Source organism: Taudactylus pleione, unplaced genomic scaffold (assembly GCF_031769625.1).
Source record: "Taudactylus pleione unplaced genomic scaffold, aTauple2 ptg000398l, whole genome shotgun sequence".
Taxonomy (NCBI): Eukaryota; Metazoa; Chordata; class Amphibia; order Anura; family Myobatrachidae; genus Taudactylus; species Taudactylus pleione.
In genome coordinates this window covers 7,711,297-7,735,715 of record NW_028284800.1, presented here as the reverse complement: position 1 = coordinate 7,735,715, position 24,419 = coordinate 7,711,297, and the positions used below count along the sequence as shown (strand labels likewise).

General features: G+C 41.4%; 2 protein-coding genes across 2 annotated transcripts in view; one reads left to right on the top strand and one right to left on the bottom strand.

Annotated features, from left to right (window-relative positions):
• Positions 1 to 1,023, bottom strand: part of LOC148506697 (uncharacterized) — a 35,360-nt gene extending 34,337 nt beyond the window's left edge. The window contains exon 1 of the mRNA XM_088446445.1: positions 199 to 1,023. The gene's annotated coding sequence lies outside the window, so the exon portion shown is untranslated. The remainder of the gene's footprint in view (positions 1 to 198) is intronic.
• PRKAG2 (protein kinase AMP-activated non-catalytic subunit gamma 2) overlaps positions 597 to 24,419 on the top strand; it is a 457,564-nt gene continuing 433,741 nt past the window's right edge. Inside the window, exon 1 of the mRNA XM_088446441.1 lies at positions 597 to 1,037. Coding sequence (XP_088302567.1) covers positions 945 to 1,037 — 93 coding nt within the window. The 5' untranslated portion in view covers positions 597 to 944. The remainder of the gene's footprint in view (positions 1,038 to 24,419) is intronic.

Sequence of the window (24,419 nt, the reverse complement as noted above, 5' to 3'; positions counted from 1 at the left end):
GCTATATGTATACACCTCTGTAATGTGTGAGCAAATACTGGTACTATTACTATGCCAATCCAATGCACAGCAGCGTATATAGGACCTTGTGATGTTATGAAAGCAATGACATTGGACATTAACCACATATATTAGCAATAGCAAAACAACAACCTGTGTTACCAGCTAGACTGGATGTGTATGGAAAACATGGGCTACCTTTGGTCATGCAGTTCATTTAAATTGTCCTTTAAACCTCATCTTCCAGATTGTTCTTCTGAACAGTGATCTCCACTAAATATCATGGCAGATTGCAATACAGTAACTTGCACAGTGATCTCATCTTTAAATGCTCCGATTGCAGCAGGGGCGCATAGGGTTAAAAGGCAGAGCTCAGGGAGTCCGAGTGGTCAGTGGCAGCAGAGGGCTGCTTATTGCTGGAAATGACCAGCGATAGACTGAGATCACACAGGCTACTGCTGCCTGCATTGCATATAGAGATATGAAACTTGCATTGACTTCCTGTTTGTCTGGCTCCTGGCTGTGAGCTGCCTGAATGTAGGAAATGTGCTGGCACCACCCCTCAGTGAGAGGGACGGATTTGCACTGGGTTGCTGCTGTGCTGCTGATCTGTACAAACTGTAAGTGACAGTGCTGAGCTGATTACTGACTGCTGCTGATCCCCCAGGGCTGCAGCTTACTCTCCAAACTCTTCTTCCTGGGGTGAGGTGGTCCAGCAGCTACTACTTCCACTGAGGGGTGTGAGGCTGGCTGGTGTGCATTCTCCAGCATGGAGAGGATGGGATCTGTGTGCTGCTGCTGGGTGAGCTCTAACTAGTCATCTGGACTCTCCTGCTCTGTTCTTGGCATTGACTGGACCCTGTCCTGAAGCTCTGGGGAAAAATCTGCTCAGGTGTCAGGAGCAGACAGAAGTTTGCAAAGGTTCTGGGAAGACAGTTCAGAGAATGGGAAGCACAGCCATGGATACCAAGAAGAAGAAAGAGCTTCCCAAGAAGAGCAGCAGCCAGAAGAGGAGGATGCTGAGGGTCCATATACCTGTAAGTTGTGCTCCTGTGTGTATACTGCACATGTGTCCTGGTGCAGCTGTTGCCTCTTGTTCTGCAGGCTTCCCCTTACTGGTGGCCTTAGGTCCTATAAAAACTGGCTGCTGTCAGTGTGTGTTGTGAGAATTCAGGAACCCACGTGTTCTGCATATTATGACTGTTTATGTTGCAACAGTATTTTACTGAGAGAGTGCAAAACATTGTGGGTCTATATTGTTACATATTATTACAGTGGTGTTGCATACAGATATGAGATTTTACTATAGTTACTGTTATGCAAAATGTTAAGGATTTCAACAATTTCAGATTTAACCAAAATATTTGTTGATATTTTCATCAACATGTAAGAATGAGTATTGAACATAGTCATTTACATACATCCGACGTGTAGGGGCTAATCACTATTTTCATGCAAGGCTATTGAAAGTGATATAATAAAACCTTGAGGATTGCTTAGCCTTTGGCTTTTTTTTTCTTTGCGATTTAAAACTGGTAGTATGAAACACATATTAAATGTTTGCTGCTGAGTATAAGATTCCCCATTCCATTCACCAGCAGGAAACACAAAAATAGAACAAGATAAATTCCAAAAAGAAAACAAATGGAAAACAGTGGGTATAGTGATAGTGTGAGCGCTAACTGAAATGATTGCTTTGAGATCAGTGGGGCTGATTCAGCATTATCGGGAATCTGCGCATGCACAGGGCCTATTTTATTTTCTGAGTGTGCAGAATGGGTCCTGCGTAATTGCACGCAGCCCCTTCGATGCCTCTGATTGACAGGTAGATGCATTTAAGGGAAGGTCCGGGGGAGGCTGGCGTTCCCAGAAACGGGGGGCGTGTCCTCCCCATTTTCTGTGAGTGGCAAGGCCAGGGACTGCGTCGATGGACGCAGTTTCCTGGCCTTGCTAGCTGGCCAGCCAGAGTAAGGTGAGGCTTACTCAGCTGGCTGGAGGCCCTCAGTCGCAGTGCTGGCATCGCAAATACAGCAGGGGTTGTCATACAGGGGTTGTCATACAGGGGTTGTCATACAGGGGGTGTCATACACCTGCTGCATTGGCATATTTGCAAGGACAAAATTGCAAAGCTGCCTGCGTGCAACTTTGCAATAAGTCCACTGCAGAATCACCCCCAGTGTTATCCAGATATTTATTTTGGTTGTACATACAGTATATAGTATGATTCAATTTGCCGCAAGCTTTACCTGCAGCTAGTTGCTCTGCTTGGAGCTATTAAGTGAGTGCCGATACCCCACACGTTAGGCCCCAGAGGGCGCACTTAACTCCGATCTTTCCTCGCAGTCTCAAGAGCTTAAATCGCAGGGCAGACCATAGATTCCTGGAGACAATGCGGAATCTATGGGTTAATGTGCATTAGACGTGTGGGGAAAATACATAATCGGGTAGATGTATCGAGCAGTGAAAAGGGTGGAGAAGTGAACCAGTGGAGAAGTTGTCCATAGCAACCAATCAGCTGCTAAGTATCATTTTATAGAATGTACTTGATAAATGCTACCTCAAATTGGTTGCTATGGACAACTTTTCCACTTCACTTCTCCACCCTTTTTACTGCTCGATATATATCAACCCAATAGATTGAATAGCGCCAGCCGTTAAACTCAGAACTTTACCTGTACAGTAAATAACGCGACAAATTGAATCTGCTCCATAGACATTGTTACATTTTTAAAGCATTGCTTACAACTTCTTAGATATATGATACTATTGCTCAAGTTAGCAATCCAAAATAATCGTACATGTTTATTAGTGACTGGAATATATGTCGATATACGTTGACCACTTTTACCGACTTCTGCTCTGCTTATAGGTAACGTTTGTGACATTTTGGTTGCCTCTCAGTCTGTACATTCCTATATATCACCTTATGGGTCTGATGCAGAGGTGGATGCAGTGCAGCTATGTGCACAGTTTATCAATGTGTTTATACTGCATGTGTCCGAGTCGCGACACACATGCGTCCCGACTGTCTGCGCACAGAGATGCAGCACAGAATCAGAAGCAGGGTTAGTGAGGTATAATAGTGGTTTAGTGAAGCGTGTCAATGAAAGTGGCTGCTTTCAGGGCCGGTGCAAGCTATCTGGGCGCTCTAGGCAACATTTCATCCACTGCCCTTGCTCCCTCCAATATTATGCCATACTATGCCACATATTAGTGATGCCAATTTATACTATGCCACACAGCAGTGTCCCAAATTCATTATCCAAATACAATATGCCCCTACTAATATATAACACTATATAATATAATATAATATAATAGCACTATATAATATAATAGCAGAGCCCCAAAATCATACTGTGCCTCATAACACTCGTCCAACTCATAATATGCCTTACATATGTTCCACAAAGTCATTATATGCCACACAGCTGTATCCCCAATTCATAATTATGCTACACATCAATACTTCCAATACATATGCCACACAGCTTGTATGCCACATAGCCATGAATTATGCTATACAATGCCCCTAATACATATGCCACAGATGTGCCCCAACTTCTAACACACACACACACGAGCGCGCATCAGCCTTGGTCATCAGTAGACCCAGCTGGGACTGAAAGAGACATCCTTGCTTTTTTTTGTGGACTCAGCGGCGCCCCGCCAGTGGCTGGCACCCCTAGGCAGCTGCCTAAAGCTGTCTAATGGTAGCAGCGGCCCTGGCTGTTTTCAAAGATGAACAGCCAATCACAATGAGGGATGGTAAGGATTAGGCACTAGGAGGGATGATTAAGGGTTAGGCACTAGGAGGGACGATTAAGGGTTAGGCACTAGGAGGGATGATTAAGGGTTAGGCACTAGGAGGGACAATTAAGGGTTAGGCACTAGGGGGGATGGTTAGGGATAGGCACTAGGAGGGACGGTTAGGGTTAGGCACAATAACGGACAGTTAGGGTTAGGCACTAGGAGAAATGGTTAGGGTTAGGCACTATGAGGGACAGTTAGGGTTAGGCACCAAAGGGAGGGTTAGGGTGAAGATTAGGGTTACAGAAACAAAATGATAAGTCAGTTGGATGTTATTACATTATGAGCAGTTTCATGCAGCTCACCAGTGTGGAAGTCATTGAAACCAGCCAGCAACTTCACTTGAACCAGATTAATTTATATCTAGCTATATTTTAAAAGTTGCACTTTCAGGTATTGTTAAAAATCATGTTACTCATGACACCCATCCTGATGCCATGGAGTCCGCTGTATGCAGCCCTTTTTCTTGGACTGTGTGGTTTGACATGTTGGGTTGTGTAACACAGGCCAATAAGAAGCCATGATCATGGGCAATGGTCCTTCCATTCACACCCCTTCTGAAGCCAACTTTATGTGGAGAATATAAATGAATAGCAATGCTATCTGGCACTGCAGCTTGAAGTGCAGTACAATACATTATTAAAAGCACATGTATGAGGAACTACTATATTAGAATGGCCAAGAAAAATGTTGATAAACAGCAGCCAACTTCCCTTTCTCCTACGACAATAATTCTTACATCTGCTTTTTTCGTGTGATTATTCCTACTTATCTAATACCTAACTTATAACTGAAGCAATTATACATGTGCTGGACATAGAGACAGTCATTATTTTTATCTCTATTTGTGATAGTGATCTTCAATGTTCTTTTTGTGGAAGGGGAAATATAATCATTTGTGTCCTTGCACTGTGATTGTGCACGCGACAGTATGTGTGGGAGAAGGACCAAGCAAGATGCACATCTAAGGGGGCAAATACATTACAGAACGGCACATTGCAGTCATCAACTACACAAGTTATCCTTCGCATAGAAGTGCGCAGAAAGCCGTGCAATGTACAGCCTACTGTAAAATGATGATATGCTTGCAGCTGCTTTATGGCATTAACATGCTTTACTGCTTCTTCCAGCACAGTAGGTGTTAATGTCATGGAAACCAGCATTGTTCTCTCATAGTAGTGATACTGTACATAATACAAGATGTATTGATTTGTAATGGAATGTAGTGGAATGTCTCTTGGCCTCGCCTCACTACCCGAGTGGCAGCTAACTTAGAACCGCTTCTCCAGACCCACAACATCAGTCATGAAGAAATATGATGATAGAGATAGATAGATAGATAGATAGATAGATAGATAGATAGATAGATAGATAGATAGATAGATAGATAGATAGATAGATAGATAGATAGATAGATAGCAACAGCAGCAATGAAGACAAGTGCTTTTAATTCTGTGGGAGGTTGTATGAATTGTGCAAATCAGGTTTTCTTTATCATACATTTTAGTAAGTGTCTCTAAACTTAGGGGGGTTATTAAAGTTTGGAGAGAGATAAGTACTAACCAATCAGTTTCTAACTGTCATTTTACAGGCTGTGTTTAAAAAAATGACAGAAGCCGATTGGCTGGCATTTTATCTCTCTCCAAGCTTTGATAAATCTCCCCCTTAGAGTTCAATCCTTTTGCTCTGCCCATCATGGAATGGGATGAAGCCAGCAGTGCATCACACACATTCTGCTGCTGCAAGCACAGGTAAAACATTCTTTTCAGAAACCTCTTTTCACATTTGTTGGCCGTGAGCCAGATATATCTCTTCATGTGAATTACGCAATGAATGATGCATGTTGAAATGTCTTGTTTTGTAATACTCCACCTTCTGTGCTATATATTTTTTTGTGCTGACACTAACTTGTTTGAATACAAGTATGTCCTTCTCTGAAGCAAAACAGTGATAGATGTCATTGCTGCTGCGTTCTGATTTTCCTGTCATAGAGCAGAAAATAAAAACTGAAAATGATCTAATGCCCACAAGGTTACTGAAAGCCTATGAGAGCACAAGGGAGTCCTGAGTACTAATGAGCAAATGGTTATCAATATTGGATACTCCACCCTAATAAAATATCTCAATATATTATAGATGAGAGTAAATTATATAGATTTATCTCACCAGGGGTGCCAGAACAGCTGGCATATGTCTGTGAAAGTCTGTCCCACATCCTTAGTCACTGACTAACCAATGAATAAACACAAATAGCTGACTACTTGCTCCCTCCAATATTATGCCATACTATGCCACATATTAGTGATGCCAATTTATACTATGCCACACAGCAGTGTCCCAAATTCATTATCCAAATACAATATGCCCCTACTAATATATAACACTATATAATATAATATAATATAATAGCACTATATAATATAATAGCAGAGCCCCAAAATCATACTGTGCCTCATAACACTCGTCCAACTCATAATATGCCTTACATATGTTCCACAAAGTCATTATATGCCACACAGCTGTATCCCCAATTCATAATTATGCTACACATCAATACTTCCAATACATATGCCACACAGCTTGTATGCCACATAGCCATGAATTATGCTATACAATGCCCCTAATACATATGCCACAGATGTGCCCCAACTTCTAACACACACACACACGAGCGCGCATCAGCCTTGGTCATCAGTAGACCCAGCTGGGACTGAAAGAGACATCCTTGCTTTTTTTTGTGGACTCAGCGGCGCCCCGCCAGTGGCTGGCACCCCTAGGCAGCTGCCTAAAGCTGTCTAATGGTAGCAGCGGCCCTGGCTGTTTTCAAAGATGAACAGCCAATCACAATGAGGGATGGTAAGGATTAGGCACTAGGAGGGATGATTAAGGGTTAGGCACTAGGAGGGACGATTAAGGGTTAGGCACTAGGAGGGATGATTAAGGGTTAGGCACTAGGAGGGACAATTAAGGGTTAGGCACTAGGGGGGATGGTTAGGGATAGGCACTAGGAGGGACGGTTAGGGTTAGGCACAATAACGGACAGTTAGGGTTAGGCACTAGGAGAAATGGTTAGGGTTAGGCACTATGAGGGACAGTTAGGGTTAGGCACCAAAGGGAGGGTTAGGGTGAAGATTAGGGTTACAGAAACAAAATGATAAGTCAGTTGGATGTTATTACATTATGAGCAGTTTCATGCAGCTCACCAGTGTGGAAGTCATTGAAACCAGCCAGCAACTTCACTTGAACCAGATTAATTTATATCTAGTTATATTTTAAAAGTTGCACTTTCAGGTATTGTTAAAAATCATGTTACTCATGACACCCATCCTGATGCCATGGAGTCCGCTGTATGCAGCCCTTTTTCTTGGACTGTGTGGTTTGACATGTTGGGTTGTGTAACACAGGCCAATAAGAAGCCATGATCATGGGCAATGGTCCTTCCATTCACACCCCTTCTGAAGCCGACTTTATGTGGAGAATATAAATGAATAGCAATGCTATCTGGCACTGCAGCTTGAAGTGCAGTACAATACATTATTAAAAGCACATGTATGAGGAACTACTATATTAGAATGGCCAAGAAAAATGTTGATAAACAGCAGCCAACTTCCCTTTCTCCTACGACAATAATTCTTACATCTGCTTTTTTCGTGTGATTATTCCTACTTATCTAATACCTAACTTATAACTGAAGCAATTATACATGTGCTGGACATAGAGACAGTCATTATTTTTATCTCTATTTGTGATAGTGATCTTCAATGTTCTTTTTGTGGAAGGGGAAATATAATCATTTGTGTCCTTGCACTGTGATTGTGCACGCGACAGTATGTGTGGGAGAAGGACCAAGCAAGATGCACATCTAAGGGGGCAAATACATTACAGAACGGCACATTGCAGTCATCAACTACACAAGTTATCCTTCGCATAGAAGTGCGCAGAAAGCCGTGCAATGTACAGCCTACTGTAAAATGATGATATGCTTGCAGCTGCTTTATGGCATTAACATGCTTTACTGCTTCTTCCAGCACAGTAGGTGTTAATTTCATGGAAACCAGCATTGTTCTCTCATAGTAGTGATACTGTACATAATACAAGATGTATTGATTTGTAATGGAATGTAGTGGAATGTCTCTTGGCCTCGCCTCACTACCCGAGTGGCAGCTAACTTAGAACCGCTTCTCCAGACCCACAACATCAGTCATGAAGAAATATGATGATAGAGATAGATAGATAGATAGATAGATAGATAGATAGATAGATAGATAGATAGATAGATAGATAGATAGATAGCAACAGCAGCAATGAAGACAAGTGCTTTTAATTCTGTGGGAGGTTGTATGAATTGTGCAAATCAGGTTTTCTTTATCATACATTTTAGTAAGTGTCTCTAAACTTAGGGGGGTTATTAAAGTTTGGAGAGAGATAAGTACTAACCAATCAGTTTCTAACTGTCATTTTACAGGCTGTGTTTAAAAAAATGACAGAAGCCGATTGGCTGGCATTTTATCTCTCTCCAAGCTTTGATAAATCTCCCCCTTAGAGTTCAATCCTTTTGCTCTGCCCATCATGGAATGGGATGAAGCCAGCAGTGCATCACACACATTCTGCTGCTGCAAGCACAGGTAAAACATTCTTTTCAGAAACCTCTTTTCACATTTGTTGGCCGTGAGCCAGATATATCTCTTCATGTGAATTACGCAATGAATGATGCATGTTGAAATGTCTTGTTTTGTAATACTCCACCTTCTGTGCTATATATTTTTTTGTGCTGACACTAACTTGTTTGAATACAAGTATGTCCTTCTCTGAAGCAAAACAGTGATAGATGTCATTGCTGCTGCGTTCTGATTTTCCTGTCATAGAGCAGAAAATAAAAACTGAAAATGATCTAATGCCCACAAGGTTACTGAAAGCCTATGAGAGCACAAGGGAGTCCTGAGTACTAATGAGCAAATGGTCATCAATATTGGATACTCCACCCTAATAAAATATCTCAATATATTATAGATGAGAGTAAATTATATAGATTTATCTCACCAGGGGTGCCAGAACAGCTGGCATATGTCTGTGAAAGTCTGTCCCACATCCTTAGTCACTGACTAACCAATGAATAAACACAAATAGCTGACTACTTTATTAGCAGATGGTGCACCTATTGGCCCCACAGTTGAAGGGGTCCGCTGTCCCTGTCAAACCACCATGTGTATACAGTATGTGAGTTTTACTTTTGGATCCTTCCAAAATTTAGCTATGGAGAACACAAATATCTACTTATGCTCCTGACAAGACATCCCATTTAGTAAGAATGTATACTGCAGTGTAGGGTTGTCATCAACAGGTTAATCATTGATTATCAATTGTTTTTTAGCCATCAGTGGAAGGGTTAGGTTTAGGGCTCCCGGGGGGGACTTAGGGTTAGGCACCCCCCGGGAGGTTAGGGTTAGGCTAGGGGGAGGGAGGGTTAGGATTAGGCACCCCCGGGGGGGACTTAGGGTCAGGCACCCCCCCGGGGGACTTAGGTTTAGGTGGTGGGAAAGGGGGGGTTAGGTTTAGGCACTAATTCACATAATTCAGCAAAACGAAGCATAGGTTAAAACAGATGTTAAAATCTGGCGTAATCACAATTTACCTTAAGGAGGAAAATATGTGTGCACGTCCAGCAATACGTTTGTTACAATCATTCTTGATATATGTTACAATGTGCTGAAAATCAGCAGATGCAATGAATAAACCAGTCCCAGTAATGTTTGGGGATTTGCTGAAACTGCGGTGGAGTTTCTCATTCATTAAAATGTCATATGGCCCTACAGAACAATGGTGCTTTCATTTGTGTCAATGCATCTCTTTGAGCACACATTGAGAGGATATACATTTTGCTCATAAGGTTTTGTGCATATCTATATAATAAGCAAGAAAGCCTGTCTGTCTGTCCGTCTTTTTGTCCTTTATGTACAGCCATAATTTTGGACCTAGCTTCACCAAATTTGGCATGGTGGTGTAGTCTCACCAGGATTAGGTGTTTACCTAGGTTTGGACTTCATCAGGGCCACACATTGTTACACAGCTTCCGGGGCTGGCTCCAGTGGAAATTGGCAGTCTGTCAAGAACCTGTGTGAAAGCTACAAAAGTATCCTTTTAATTTCACAGTCTGAGCAAACTTTATGACTCATGCAAGTTCATAATAAATCCTGAGTTAGTCCTTTTTAAAGTGATCATATATATTCAGCCCTCTGTGTTTGCATGCAAGCGCGTTACTAGATTTTTGGGGACCACATAGCAAGATCTTAAAAGGCCTCACCCCAGAGCTAAAAAAAACACATACATTCGCCCCCACACAGAGCCCAATCAAGTTTTGCCACACAGAGCCCATTCAGGTTTTGCAACACAGTAGTACCTTTTATACACTTTATACCATTTAGTGGTAGTAGTGTTCCTTATACATTATGCCCCTTACGCTACACAGTAATGTCCCTTACAAATTATACCACATAGTAATGCCCTTTACAGATTATGCCACATAGAAATGCCCCATATAACACATTATTCTACACAATAGTAGTGCCCCTTACACATTAAGTCACACAGCAGTGCTCCTTATAACATTATGCCACAAAGTAATGCCCCTTATACATTATGACCTCTCAGCAACTCGTTTATCCAGCAGCCCCTCTCCTCCCCCTGAGTGCCATCACCATCCAGCAGGTGTGGATTTGGTGCCGGGCCACCAGCTAATTACAGCAGGCACACCAGCAGGCAGCGGCAGACATGGATAGACAGCTCTGGTGCAATTTGAATTGGTGCCGGAGCTGCCACTGCTGATTGGCTGCTGGTCTGGGAGCTCTGATTGCGCTATCTCTTCATGTCTGCATGCCGGTGCTGTAATCAGCTGGAGGGCCGGCACCAAATCAACACTGCTGACACCCGGGCCCCCCTCAGCAGCCCTGACTGGACAGGCCCACCCTGTGTGCGTGACTGGGTACAGGGGCAGCTCGGGCACCATAGCAGCCGCACCCCTTGCACCCACAGTAGTTACGCCACTTTTTGCATGAATGTTAGCAAATAGTGGGGTCCTTTTTAGGATCAATGGAATGGGGTTATAGGTGAGGACACTGTAAACAAAGGCTGCAGGTGTACTTCAGGGTCCAGTCTTTAACCCAGGAAACGCCTGGTATCCCAGCTAGTTTTATATATGTATGGTGAGCTGATTTTTGGAAAATAGATGTTATTTTCTTAATACTCCCTCAGGAGGCATTTATGATTGTAAATGTGATTAAAAGTAGAGCTGGATTTGTGAAGATATACATGGATCAGATTATTATTATTATTATTATTATTATTATTATTATTATTATTATTATTATTATTATTATTATTATTATTATCTTTTATTTATATGGTGTCACAAGGGCTCAGTAGTGTTTACATGGTGGTAGAACATGCAGCTAAATTAGAAAAGTACAAAGGTGACCAATTAGGGCAGTAAGTTAGTTTGCAAATCTACATATATATAAATGATCATATATTTGTATGATAAATGATCATTAAATGGTTGCATGATGCCAGCACTGTGCATTGGTCCTACAATATATACTTCTATAAAAGTCCTCTAATCCCAACATGGTAGTGGCACCATCACATTTCCATTGCGCACAGTGTTTAGTGCGATTGTTCTCTTACAAGACCAAAAACCAAGTAGATGTCCTACTACAGCATCATTCCAGCAAGCTGCAAAGCAGACACTAGTGGCCAACACAGATACTCTCCCACACACACGGTTTTCATGGATATATAGATCTCCTACCTAATGTGTTTGTTGACCATAAATCATTGACACACACTGAAATGTAATGATTGAATCCCACAGTTTGGGCTCGCGTCCATTATAAAATCTTCAAATATCACCTAATTCAGGCAAGAAGTCATGACGAATGCGCATTCTATGTACTGTATTGGCCCATATGTAGTTGGCATATGAAATTTTAATTCATACGGTATATAGAGTGGATGTTGAAAAGTCTCATGATAGGGATGAAATGCGTTGCTGCCCATTACCTAGAGTACACTGATGTCCCGGAGTTCTATTTGAACTACCTTTGTTCCGTGCAACTATCATTTGATCTGTGCATACCTGCACCCATTTGTGGGTGGGTCTAGCATGTGAGATATTCCCACTCATAGGAGCATGGCATAGCATCCAGCAGCTGGGATAAAAGTAGTCACTACTGTATTAGGATGGCAGGACAGTCCCATAATATTTGCATTTTTTATCAGGATGTATTTAGATGCTAAAATGTAACACAATAATTAAAGTGCTACAACTTTATTTTGTACATCTCTCATGTAAATAACACAATCAAAATCTTTTTTTTTTACATAGAGATAGATGAATGAAGGACTTAATTTTGACATAACATCAGGTCATCTTATACACACACATTCCGCACCACATTTCCTAAAACACTGCTCCATGCTCCTTCCTCACTATCTACCCCATCTGTTATGCCGCTGTCTGTCTCCCCCTCCCCTTTAGAATATAAGCTCTCACGAGCAGGGCCCTCGTCCCTCATGTGCTTCTCCTCCCCCTACTTATAGTATAACTTACTCCGAACTCCCCACAACGGGCACCTAACACTTGGTTGCTCATGTCCTGCTGCTTGTGTTACGCAGCTATGTCTATAAACCATGTCCTTGTCCTGCATTGTATTGCACGGCTAATAACTGTTTTTCTTGTGTGCTCATTTATGTACTGTGTAAGGCGCTGCGGAACCTTTGTGGCGCCATATAAATAAAGGATAATAATAATACCTGTCCATTCCCGGTGTGGAGAGTTCCTTTGAACTGTGACTATGATAGTGCATTGAGCGGTGAGAACATCTGCACCACCAGCTGAGTGTTCCGAGACACCTACATTACACACCTCCACCCGTGGAGCTGAGCGGGAAGTTACACCTGCCGAGGGTCACTACAGCCGAATAGGCTATCTGTGGAGCCTAGCGGGAATTATACAGCCGCAGTGAGATCTAGCCACTGGAGTCTCCACTAATTATTAGACCCCCCTGCTACCCACTATTCTCAGCTACACTGCACGGATGTATCAATAAACATACGGTGGACACATTGTATCTAATCTACAGGTATTTCTTTACTTCTTGATGGAAACAGCTTGCGCCTTATTACTTCAAGTCAAACTATTTTTGTATGAACCCGGGTCATAACGCTCCTTAACTTTTAAAGGACACTGCAATTCTTTGATGAACTATTGATATATTGTGGTAATATGATTAGCTTATATTATGTTTTCTATGTATTCTCATTCTCATTTGATTACTTTCATATTCATTTTTGGGATGGATTGATCTATAATATTATTATTATTATTATTATTTTTATATTGTGTTTTATTATTATTACTATTTTTTCTACTTATCTTATTAAATTGATTTATATAAATTTTTAACCAGCACGGTACTGTTTTTCTATATATGCGCTTTCGTAGGGTTTCAGTTTTTCCCCTTTATCTTTGTGAAGCACCAGTGTAATTTTTGAGCGCTGAAGGTTTTTTTCTATTTTACTATAGAGTGGATGTTGTCATTAAGGCAACATGTATTCTATAATATCTTGTTTGCCAAAAGAAGGCTACTGCAATGTAGAATCTCCAGTAAATTATTTGGAGAAAGTGGATTGGAATTTAATGTGCAGCACAAATCTTGTAATGATCATTGGAAATGAATTCCCATAATATTTGAATTTTAATAATTTATTTTATATTTTAATTGTGAGTAACATCAACTTTGGCATTATTGTAATATCTAGTAGTCGATCTTTTTTCCTGCTATTTCTTACTGTTCTGTTATCTTTTAGTTTTATATGTGTGTAATGGAGCGTGTATGTTTTTATTACTGCAGTTCACAAGTGGTAGTTTTAAGCTTTACTATTTTGAAACGAAGATTACTTTCAGCGCTGCCAGCACACTATTAATGTCAATGCCTATATCTCTTATTGTTGCCACCACCATAAAAACTACAAGGTGATGCATGATACCATTTGCTCCGATTTAGAATTTTACTAAAAACAATGCAAATAGTCAGTGAGCTATAGAAAAAAGTAATAGATACAAAATGCACATACACCCAATAGCCTGATCTAATCGCCCAATAGCCTGATCTAATCAAATAAATGTGCAAAACAGCAACAATATTAAACAATCACTATCCCTAATACAGCTATATCTTACCAAAACAAAAGAATATCCTCCTCATAATATTATAATGCTTCCACTTACGTTATGAAGCAAAACATTATATCAATAATAGCAAACAAGTAGACACTATTCTGTCCATGACTGTGTAAACATAACCAAAAAAAAATCACTGCAGTTGTATATTAAACTGCCCTTGTTTGTATCATAAAATAATTGGGCTGTACAATTATCTAAACCATTTACCCAGACTAACCTGATTTAAATCCTGCAACTCCGTGATGGGGTAAAATCTTGCTTCTCCATGATCTGGTATCAGGCCCTAACATACTACAAACATTTACCTAAGGTGGCCAGAACTGTTAATTTTACAAGCCACTAGTTCCATGTGACTTGGAAACAATCCAATCAGATGCTGCCATTCATGAGTGATTCAAATTACATTTGTTTAAAGGGCTCAAAGTCATAATGCTCAATCTCATAACTAGAAACTATTATAATGTAATATCAAGGTATATGGAGTAACAGTGGTGTATGGGAAGAATAATGGTATCCTTTGGTTATGTACTGGAGTTCAAGTCCATCTCTTTACATCCTCTCTTCAAGAATCTTTATTTCATCTCTGAGAGTTGTTGGATACAACTATCTTCATCTATATTATGTATGACCTACAAATATTGAGAGTATAATAGTGATGTATAATAGGCATGGATGGAGGCGGTTTGCATGCAATTAATTATTTATTTCTGTGTATTTTTTGCAATAGGGAGGTTCCCACCTCTTTGGCTTTTTTCTTTTTTAAGCGTCAATTGCCACATCATCTGTATTATATTAATGTCCAAATTTACTAACAATGGGCCTGATTCAGCAGCGTTTGCAGATGCAACTGTGTACGCAGATCGGCTGATTGTTCACTAGTGCACATGTGTAAAAGCCGTACTGTGATCACACTGCGATTATGTATGCACAGAGGAAGCCATCACAGAGTGAGCGTTTGGGGAGTGGTCATAAAAATGCAGGCATGTCTGTCCATTTGAACGGCGCTCATGAATTAGCCACTTCGATTGCACATGCCCCTTGAGTACTCACTGCGTGTGACAAGACTTGCTGTTTCTGCGGCTGGTCAGACATGACTAAATTGTGCATAAGGGGCCGATGTGCTTCGATGGTACTGATGTATACACCAGAGCGCGACATAGTGCGGATGTGAGAAAGCAGCAGTGGACGTTTCTATGCCCGCTGCAAAGTGGCGGGCATTAGCATACAGTGGCAGCTGCGTTCTGTAAGGATTCGCAGCTGCATATGCAATAGTTATCCTTGCTGAATCAGACCCTATGTCCCTGGGCATGATACTTTCTTGAGACTTCCAGTAAAGTTTTCTAACGGTTGTTTAGATCATCTCCATTTAAAAAAATAGATCATCAATTAAACAATGATGGATGGATAGATAGATAGATAGATAGATAGATAGATAGATAGATAGATAGATAGATAGATAGATATGAAAGTATTAGTTAATGTTGTAGCTATATTTGAGCCCATTGCCATACCTGTTGTTTGTAAAGAATGATTATATTGTAACTGAAAATAGTTATTTTCCAGAGTCAGCCATATAAGTGTAGATATAAACATCTCCTGTATCAGTAGCTCCCTCACTGCAATGATACCAATCTATTGTGGGATTGATCTTACAAAGAAACCCTATATGCGCAGGTCTGAGTACTTTCTAAAATCGGAGTCCTCTGTAGCTGTATAGTAGGGTTAGGGTCACAGTCGGACATCCCGTCGGTGTACACTGGGCAGAACTTCACAGAGGGGTGGCAATTGGTCTGGGATGCCTAATGGAGTGGTTGGGGTCCTAGTCAGACCTAACGGCGGAGAGCGCCGGGCAGAACTTTGACCCAGGGAGCCTGTTATGGGCCTTCCACTGGATGGATTTGAACGATATCACATAATAAAACTTAACTTGAAGATTTAAGCATCAATGATGTAATTATTATTAAGTGTCTCTCCAATAGGGGTAGATATTACCAGTATGATGCAAGCCCTCATAGATTAGCAGCTGGATGCCGCTACGATCGTATCTATTCTCAATACCATTTCACTGAGATAGGTAGCAATTTGTACAGTGGACATTTATGCAAGTCTTCCCTTTTAGTATAAATGGTAAATATTTTGATATGTGTTAGATATCCTTCTCTCTGACCAAGAGTTCAGCTGGTGCAGAGTAGGTGATAGGAGCAATATTCAACAGTAATCAGCTGGTTGGTATGATTTGTATCAATCCCCTGACGCCTCTTGTGAAATTGATGTATATAGATTATAGACTGCTATCAGTTATTTTGATAGAGAGCTATAAGCCTATGCTTTCCTTATTTGAGAGTACAGGATTCTTTAAAGCAAGTTCCATTCTTCTGTAGAGAGGTTTATAAAAGAAAATCCAGAATACAGAAATTGTCTGTTAAATTGGATCCATTGCCAATATTTTATGTGCATCTTTGTATACTTTGGGTAGTGTCTATAATATTGAGCATACTGGAAACTCCATCTTTAAATATTCTAAGGCCAATTAGGCTATACACATGAACTCATTCTAGGAGTCACTGTATTTCAGCAGTTTGTCCCCAGACAAACTACCAATGGCATCTCACTCACTATTTGTGTGGTTGTACCATACATATCTCTGTTGGTGTGTAAGTAATAGCTATGATCTAGCCATTTATTGAATGTCTTTAGTGTCGGATGAGATGATGCTGGAACTAGGGTACTGTTGGATCTGAAGCATTCACAGATTGCTGCCCCATCCTCATTGGGAAGATGCATTTAGTCTTGGAGAGAGATAAAGTACCTACCAATCAGCTTCTAACTGTCACTTTACAGGGTGTGTTTGAAAAATGACAGGAGCTGATTGGTTGGTACTTTATCTATCCCCAAGGCTTAGTACATCTCCCTCAGTTTTCTAGTTCTAGAGATCAATCTTTCATTTGAAAGTACAGTACCATGTGCACAAATAGGAACAAAGCTTAATCATTTACTCGGCAGGGTATGTACTTTTTCAGTCAATGGATGATGCAATGGGCAGTGCAATATATATAACTGCAGTGATTAATTGGATGGTATAGTTTCTAGAATCATGGGCACATTAATATTGGGCTATTATTGATACAATGTGCTTTATGAATTATTTATACTAGAATTATTCAAATATCATGAGGGGACATATAATCTTGTTTTGATTAGTTAGATATGTTTTTGTGATGGTGACTAATGTTTTTGCTGTTTTGCAGTGTATTTGTGTACAATGGAAGGTCACAGACTAGTGGACCATTAGAGTCATGTGATTTTCTTTTGTCAAAGGGCCATACTTGCATACTTTTGAAAAAGCATTTCAGGGAGATTGTGAAAGCAGCACCTATGAGCGCGTGTTACAGTGGACATGTACCTCTACATCTGAGAGAAATGCTCTAAAACTGACTTACATCGAAATGTAAACGAGTCCCAAAGCTGTTAGTAAGATCTAAATGTTGATGAAAACACACTAGGTGGTATATTTATCAAAGTTCGTTTTTACTTTCGATTTGATGTTCAATTTAGCTCACCGCAAACCGAATCAAATCGAAAATTCAAATCCCTCTTCAAATCCCTCATTTACTAAAATTCGATTTTAGATGCATTTTCTAAATCGAATTCGATTTGGTTAGTTTTGAACAGTGATTTGCTGTTTGATTTGGCATGTTCGTTTACAAATCGAACAGCAAATCCCACTTCAAAACGAACTGCAAATCCCTGACTGAATAGAACTGCTTCATGCTTTCACTTTCAGCATGAGCAGTTTGATTTCACACAGATACATGCATACATCAGTGAGATGCACGCATGTATCTTACTGTAACAAGCTTAGAAAGAGTTCAAGTATTTTAAAAACTTACGTGGGGGACCCCTTTATTGGGGGGGTCCCCAACTCCCCAGGGATGCTTGGCCTGGACTGACTAGTGGTCAGTGCTGATTCTGCGGCTGGGGGCCCCGATTAAAGGGCTCCTCTGGCTGTGGCATCAGCACCCCGCTAGAAAGGGTCCGGTGCTGTTTCTTGAGATTACAGGGGAACCCTACACATTTTTCCCCTGTAATTCCAGAACCAGGACAGGATCAGAGCCCAGTGCTGGTTGTGCTTAGTACAGTGGAACCCTACGCAATTTTTCCCCTGTACTTACACAACCAGGACTGGCTATGAAAAGCCGGAGCTGGTTCTGTTTTAGGGGGGGACCCCACGCAATTTTTTTTCTAAATGTAACTATTTCGAAGCTTTCTACTGTAAGATACAAGCATGCATCTCACTGATGTATGCATGTATCTGTGTCAATCCAACCTGCTCATGCTGAAATTGAAAGCATGAAGCAGGTCTATTCATTTGGGGATTTGAAGTTCGATTTTGTGTTCAATTTCAAATCGAATCATAGTAAATAAGGGATTTGTGTGTTGGTCTATGTAAAAGTACCAATGTTTTTCCGATGTTCGATTTTGAGTGGGATTTGAGAAAAATTCGGTTTTACTTTTATGTTCGATTTTACATTCGATTTAGCATTTAGTGAATAACCAAATGCAAAATCGAATGTAAATTGAATGCAAATCGAATGCGAAATCACTCAAAAATCAAAATCGACCTTTAGTAAATTTACCCCTAATACTTTTCAGAAAATGCATATTGTGTCTTATAACCAATGCAGGTAAATTATACTAAAGATCCCATTTGAATGTATATATCTCTGCTTTTTTTAAAATAGAACAGCTTCCTAATGGGGGTAAGGCACTATCAGGGAGATTGCTACTATTTCAGGGAGTCTTCCTAACACTGAGGGAGAGTTGGCAAGTATGCATAGGGCTAGTCACCAGGGGTATATTTATAATGGGTGCAGGGTTGCACACCTTGTGCACACCTTGCTTGCACCCATGTTATACTTACCTCTCCGGAGTCCCACGTCGGCGCCGGTGTCAGCGCTGTATAAAAGGACTGGAAATGGCTGCCGCGGTGACCTGTGCATGTGCTATAGACTGTGGACACACTCTACTGCCCAGAGTCTATCAGTGCACTCAGGGCCTGATTCAGACCCACTCGCGAGCGGCTGTCCGCTCGCAAGTGGGTCGATGGTGCGCATGCGCGAGACGCGACAAGCGAAGGACTTTCCTACGCTCGTTGTGTCTGATCAAAGGGGGCGTGCTGTCGATGTTGCTTGACAGCACGCCCCCTTTGGTGGGCGTGCCGGGGGCGTGCCTGCCAGACGGAGGCGTTCCCAAGGGAACGCCTACCGTCAGAAGCCGGCCCCACTGACATCACTAGTGATGTCAGTGGGAGTGATTTTGGCTCTGATAGAGCCAAAATCACTCCTGGCCTTGCGGTTCAGAAACTCAACCGCAGGCTTCTGCTCGCACTGGCGATGGTCGCGATGGTCGCGATGGTCAAGACCATCGCGACCATCATCCTGCACGCTCGTATCGGCTGTGGGTGGTGACCCACAGCTATATGAGCGTCCAGGAGGACGCTCCATATTTATGGAGGTGGGCCCTGATTCAGAGCGAGCGCTCTGGTCAGAGCGTCCGGCTCTGAATCAGGGCCTCAGTGCGCTGCTGGCCACCGGACTGAGAGGAGGGGGCCCGTGACGGAGACTGCACATGGGCCCCCTCCTCTCTTGAAACGTCTCTGCTAGTCACTTTAGTGGGTGGATCGAACCAGTATCCCAAACAAGTGTCATCATTTTCAGGTTAGTTTTGTTCTTCAAACAACCTTGTGGGAACTGAAACATATATAATGTATTTGTGAGTGTGTGTATATATATATATATATATATATAGAGAGAGAGAGAGAGTGAGAGAGAGAGAATGAATTGTCCTCCGCTGCTTCACGGTGCCGTACATGGTGTATTACACATTTTTCCACAGGGGGGCGTGGCCATACTTAGCAGATTTAGCAATGTCCCCTTCTATGCTCAGGCCCGCTGGCTGTCTCAATTGCCCTGATTGAATGCATAAAAAATATGAAATGTAAAGTTATTACTTTTTTATCAAGGAGGAGATGTCTGCAACATGGAATGAATATGTGTATAAATGTAATTCATTTTCTAGAAAAACTGTGTAATTGTCTTGCAAGAATGCTAAGGGGTCAATCCAATTAGCAGCGAGTTAAGTCCTGCAAGCTGTTTTCACAGCGAATTTGCAATTCAAATTACATTTACAATACAATTTCAAACTCGTATTGCAATTTCCCAGCAAATAAATTTTTTTTGGTATGCACACCTCTGACCATGTAAAAGCTAGGGAAAATCTGTATTTTAAAGTAACTATACTGGATTTAAACCTCTATACGCTCCTGCCTATACCTTCTAAACCCTGCCTATACCTTCTAAATCCTGCCTATACCTTCTAGAATTGTCGCTATTTGCGTACGCAGTCATACAGTAAATAAATGCCTTCAGACTTTGAAATGTGTTTCCAACGCACAAAGGTTATTATTCAACATAAAAACAGTAGGTTACAGGCTGTGATCTAAAGACAATTTAGCACAAAGAAATCATACAGAACCAAGATACAGTTAATACATACGCACGTGCTCTGGGACCAGTTTCTGGCATCAACAAGAAACCTCCGTCAACAGCATCAGCAAGAAGACTCCAGATTGGGGTCTGAATGCACATATATACCCTTGCAGGGATAAGCAATACAATAGGCAAGTTTGGCATGATTCCATTGGTTCTCCGTCACGATGCTTCTGTTACAGGACATTTAACAGGTCGATTCAAATGGACACAGGTCAGCCTCCAACAGCCTATTGTCTCCTTTTTCCAGCCGCATGCAAATCGAAGCTGCTAACATTACATAGTACATTTTAATGTTTTAACTCTCTACAGTCCATAAGTTGCGAACGCATGTTGCGATCTTCTCACCGATGACACCGAAAGCTGTTGAGACAGAGTAGATCAGTACAACACCAAACACGGTTTGTTTATCATGTACTAAACCTTATATATCAAATAGTCTTTATTTCACAACATTAGTAATAAATGAATAAACCTTGAATATTACACTTTGAAGCTATGGAACCTTTTATGTGAGTGTGCATTGTGTAAGTATTAAGGGTTTGGGAAAAGACGTTAGTTAGAGTTATGTAGTGAGGACTTTTAACTTAGGGAAGATGCGTGCGCATGAAGCTAATAAACAGCATCCATACGCGGGGTATAATGCATTCGCTAATGTGCGTATTTTTAATGTGTGTATGGGGTATGGTAAAATATGCGATCGCATGATGCTAATAATAGCATCGCCGTATGTACTTAAGTGTGAGTTTCTCAAAAATGGCGCTGGGCGGCCATTCGCAAAATGGCGTCGTGCAGATCTCATTTCTAAGATGGTGTCTTGTGGCCATTCGCAAGATGGCTTCGTTCCAATCTAATTTTAAACTGATTCTCTCAGCCATTTATCCAGCTTCGACAAAGGTAACACTGTTGGGATACTGGGGGTGATTCTGCTTAGGACGGAATTGCTAAACTTCAAGCTAGCAGCTTTGCAAATCCGTCCTTGCTAATATGCAAATACAGCAGGAGGTGTATGACACCGCCTGCTGCATTTGCGATCCCAGCACTGCGACCGAGGTACAGGGCCAACGGTCAGCTGAGTAAGCCTCTGCTTATTCAGGCTAACTGGCTTGCAAGGCCCGGAAACTGTCTGAGTACGCAGTCCCACAGTTAAATCCTGTGGGACAGGTATGTGGGGTGGCCTCCACGCCATTTTGTACAGTGCTGCTACCGCCGATGCAGGATACAAGTATTTAACACACCCTTCACCCATTATAGATACACCACTGCCCATTTCCTTCCTGTCTTATGGTCATATTTATTTGTTATGGCTTGTAGTACTTGTTTGAAATGCCAGCTGCTGCTGTATGTTATTACAGATGGGTGAATCTTTCTTTGATGAATTATATTGTTTTAACTAATTGCGGAGAATATGGGAAAGGTGCAGCCCTTTTGAAGGTTAGAGAACCTCCCATGTGACCTCTGAAATGTATCAGGTTGCCGATCACTGCTCTAAACCATGCTGAACTCCATAGTGCACACCAAGGGCATAAAGAAAGTATGACGGTTATTATTAGCTATTGAGGAGATATTTGTGCCTAATCACCATGTGGACAATAAAATAGCATTCTTTTAATTGGTTTCTGACAGTTATTTTTTATTTATTTTTTGGGGGGGGGGAGAAAAGTCATATATATACGATAGGAGCAAAGTTTTTTTTAACTAGGAATGTATTAGCCTATGTGTCTGCAGAACTTTAATTAATGATTTTTGGAAAGTTGATGCTCCCCATTAGTTTTTTATTTCATCTTAATTAAACTAATTATCTAACTTTTGTTTTGTCATTTGAATTTCAGAAAAGTTGCATTGATGTATTGAATAGCTTTGTAAGATAATATTATGCTAGGGCTTGTAAGGGGTATAATAGATTGTGATGTTTTCATTTCTAAAAGGGTTTATAAAGTTTTCACCGAGTAGGCCAGTTGGAACTTTTTCTAACCCCTTAAAGCTGCCATGTCACCTACATGATGCGTTTTACTAACCTGCCCCTCGTCCAGATTTGTAATACGGAAATGGTAAATGGCAATTTGATATAAGCGCTCACTTTAAAATGGCTGTGTTAGGGGTGTGTAGCTGTAGGACCTGTAGTCTCCATAGCGGTGGTCAGGATGCCGGTGCTCAGAATATTGGTGCCGGAATGCCAACAGCAGTTGGAATCCCAGGTCCAGAATCCCGACCACCGACATCCTGATGGTAAGTATTAGGTTTAGGGCTAGCCTGTGGGTGGGAGAGGCTTAGGCTGCAGGGTGGATTACTAGTGTTAGACTTGGGAGTGGTTAGGGTTAGGCTGCAGGAGGGGAGAGTTAGGGTTAGGCTGCGTGAAAAGTAAGTTAGGTGAAGGGTTAGGCTACTTACCTTCAGGCGTCGGGATGCCACTGTCAGTATTCTGACCGCCGGCTTTCCGGCCGCTGGGATCCCGTACCCAACCCCTTTCACGCATATCTTGGCACAGATTTCCGAAAAAGATGGCGTTTTTGTTGCATAAGATGATGTTTTGCCTCATTCTAGCTCATTTTGCTTCATTCTGGCATCCGAACTTGGCGTGAAGATCTGAGCCAAAACCAAACCACTTCATCTAGAGGCAAACCGACTTATATCGCAATAGACAGTCAAATACTGTACGCAGATTAGTAAATTTGGGTTATGATTGTAAAATGTACCGGCGATGTCCAGCAATTACATTTAGAAGTCAAACACGATTCTTAGTAAATTTTCCCCTAGGTGTATGAGGACACATCTTTATGTTTGCGTTTTATCGCCTTAGAGTATTGACCAAGCTTTATCTAGCTTTACCTCCTTATATATAATGTGTAATTTCTGTGTAAGTGTGTAGTTGTGCTTTAGCAGTAAGGAAACTTTCTCTTGACAGCAATAGATTTAACACAATGAATCTGCTCTCTATGTTATTATACTATAACTATGCTCACAAACATACACACTATGGTCAATTTTATGGGGAGCCAATTAACCTACCAGTATGTTTTTATAGTGTGAGAGAAAACCGAAATACCCAGAGGAAACCCACGCAAGCAGAGGAAGAATATACAAACTCCACACAGTTAGGGCCATACTGGGAACCGAACCCATGACCTCAGTGCTGTGAGGCAGTAACGCTAACCATTACACCGTCTGTGCTGCAATCTCGGGTGAGTTTAGGCACTTCTTTTCAACTCGCAAATTTACTAAAGGCAAACTCAGGTGAGAGTTCTCTCTTTTCACTGATAAACTCGGGTGAGATTGCAAACTCGAATAAACTTACCATTGGCCAAACTCGGAAGTACTTTTCATGAAAAAGATACAACTCTGGAATTTACTAAGATTCAAGATTACAATCTCGGGATCAATTGTAGCAAACTCATAGCTAAATTGAAGTATCAAATAGACCACCTCCTGAGCTCCGAATTTGGCAGAAACATACACTGATCAGTGTGATTTGTGTATGTTTCTGCATGTAAACCTTATGTAAAGGGTTAATATTAAAAAAAAATGACGTAGGGTCCCCCCCCCCAAAAAAAAGCATAACCGGGTCTCCCCGACCAAAGCATTATCACCCCAAACCGGGGATCTAGGGAGGTGGGACCCCCCCTATAAAGGGGTCCCCCTCTCCCGAGCACCCCATGCTTAGGCTGAAGTTCAGTGCTGGTTTTAAAAATAGGGGGACCCCTACAAAAAAAAAATTCCCCAATTTTTTAAACTAGGACAGGCTCAGCAGCCCAGTTCTGGTTCCTAAAATACGGGGTAACCCTACTCTTTTTTTGTCCGTATTTTTAGGAACCAGGATTGGC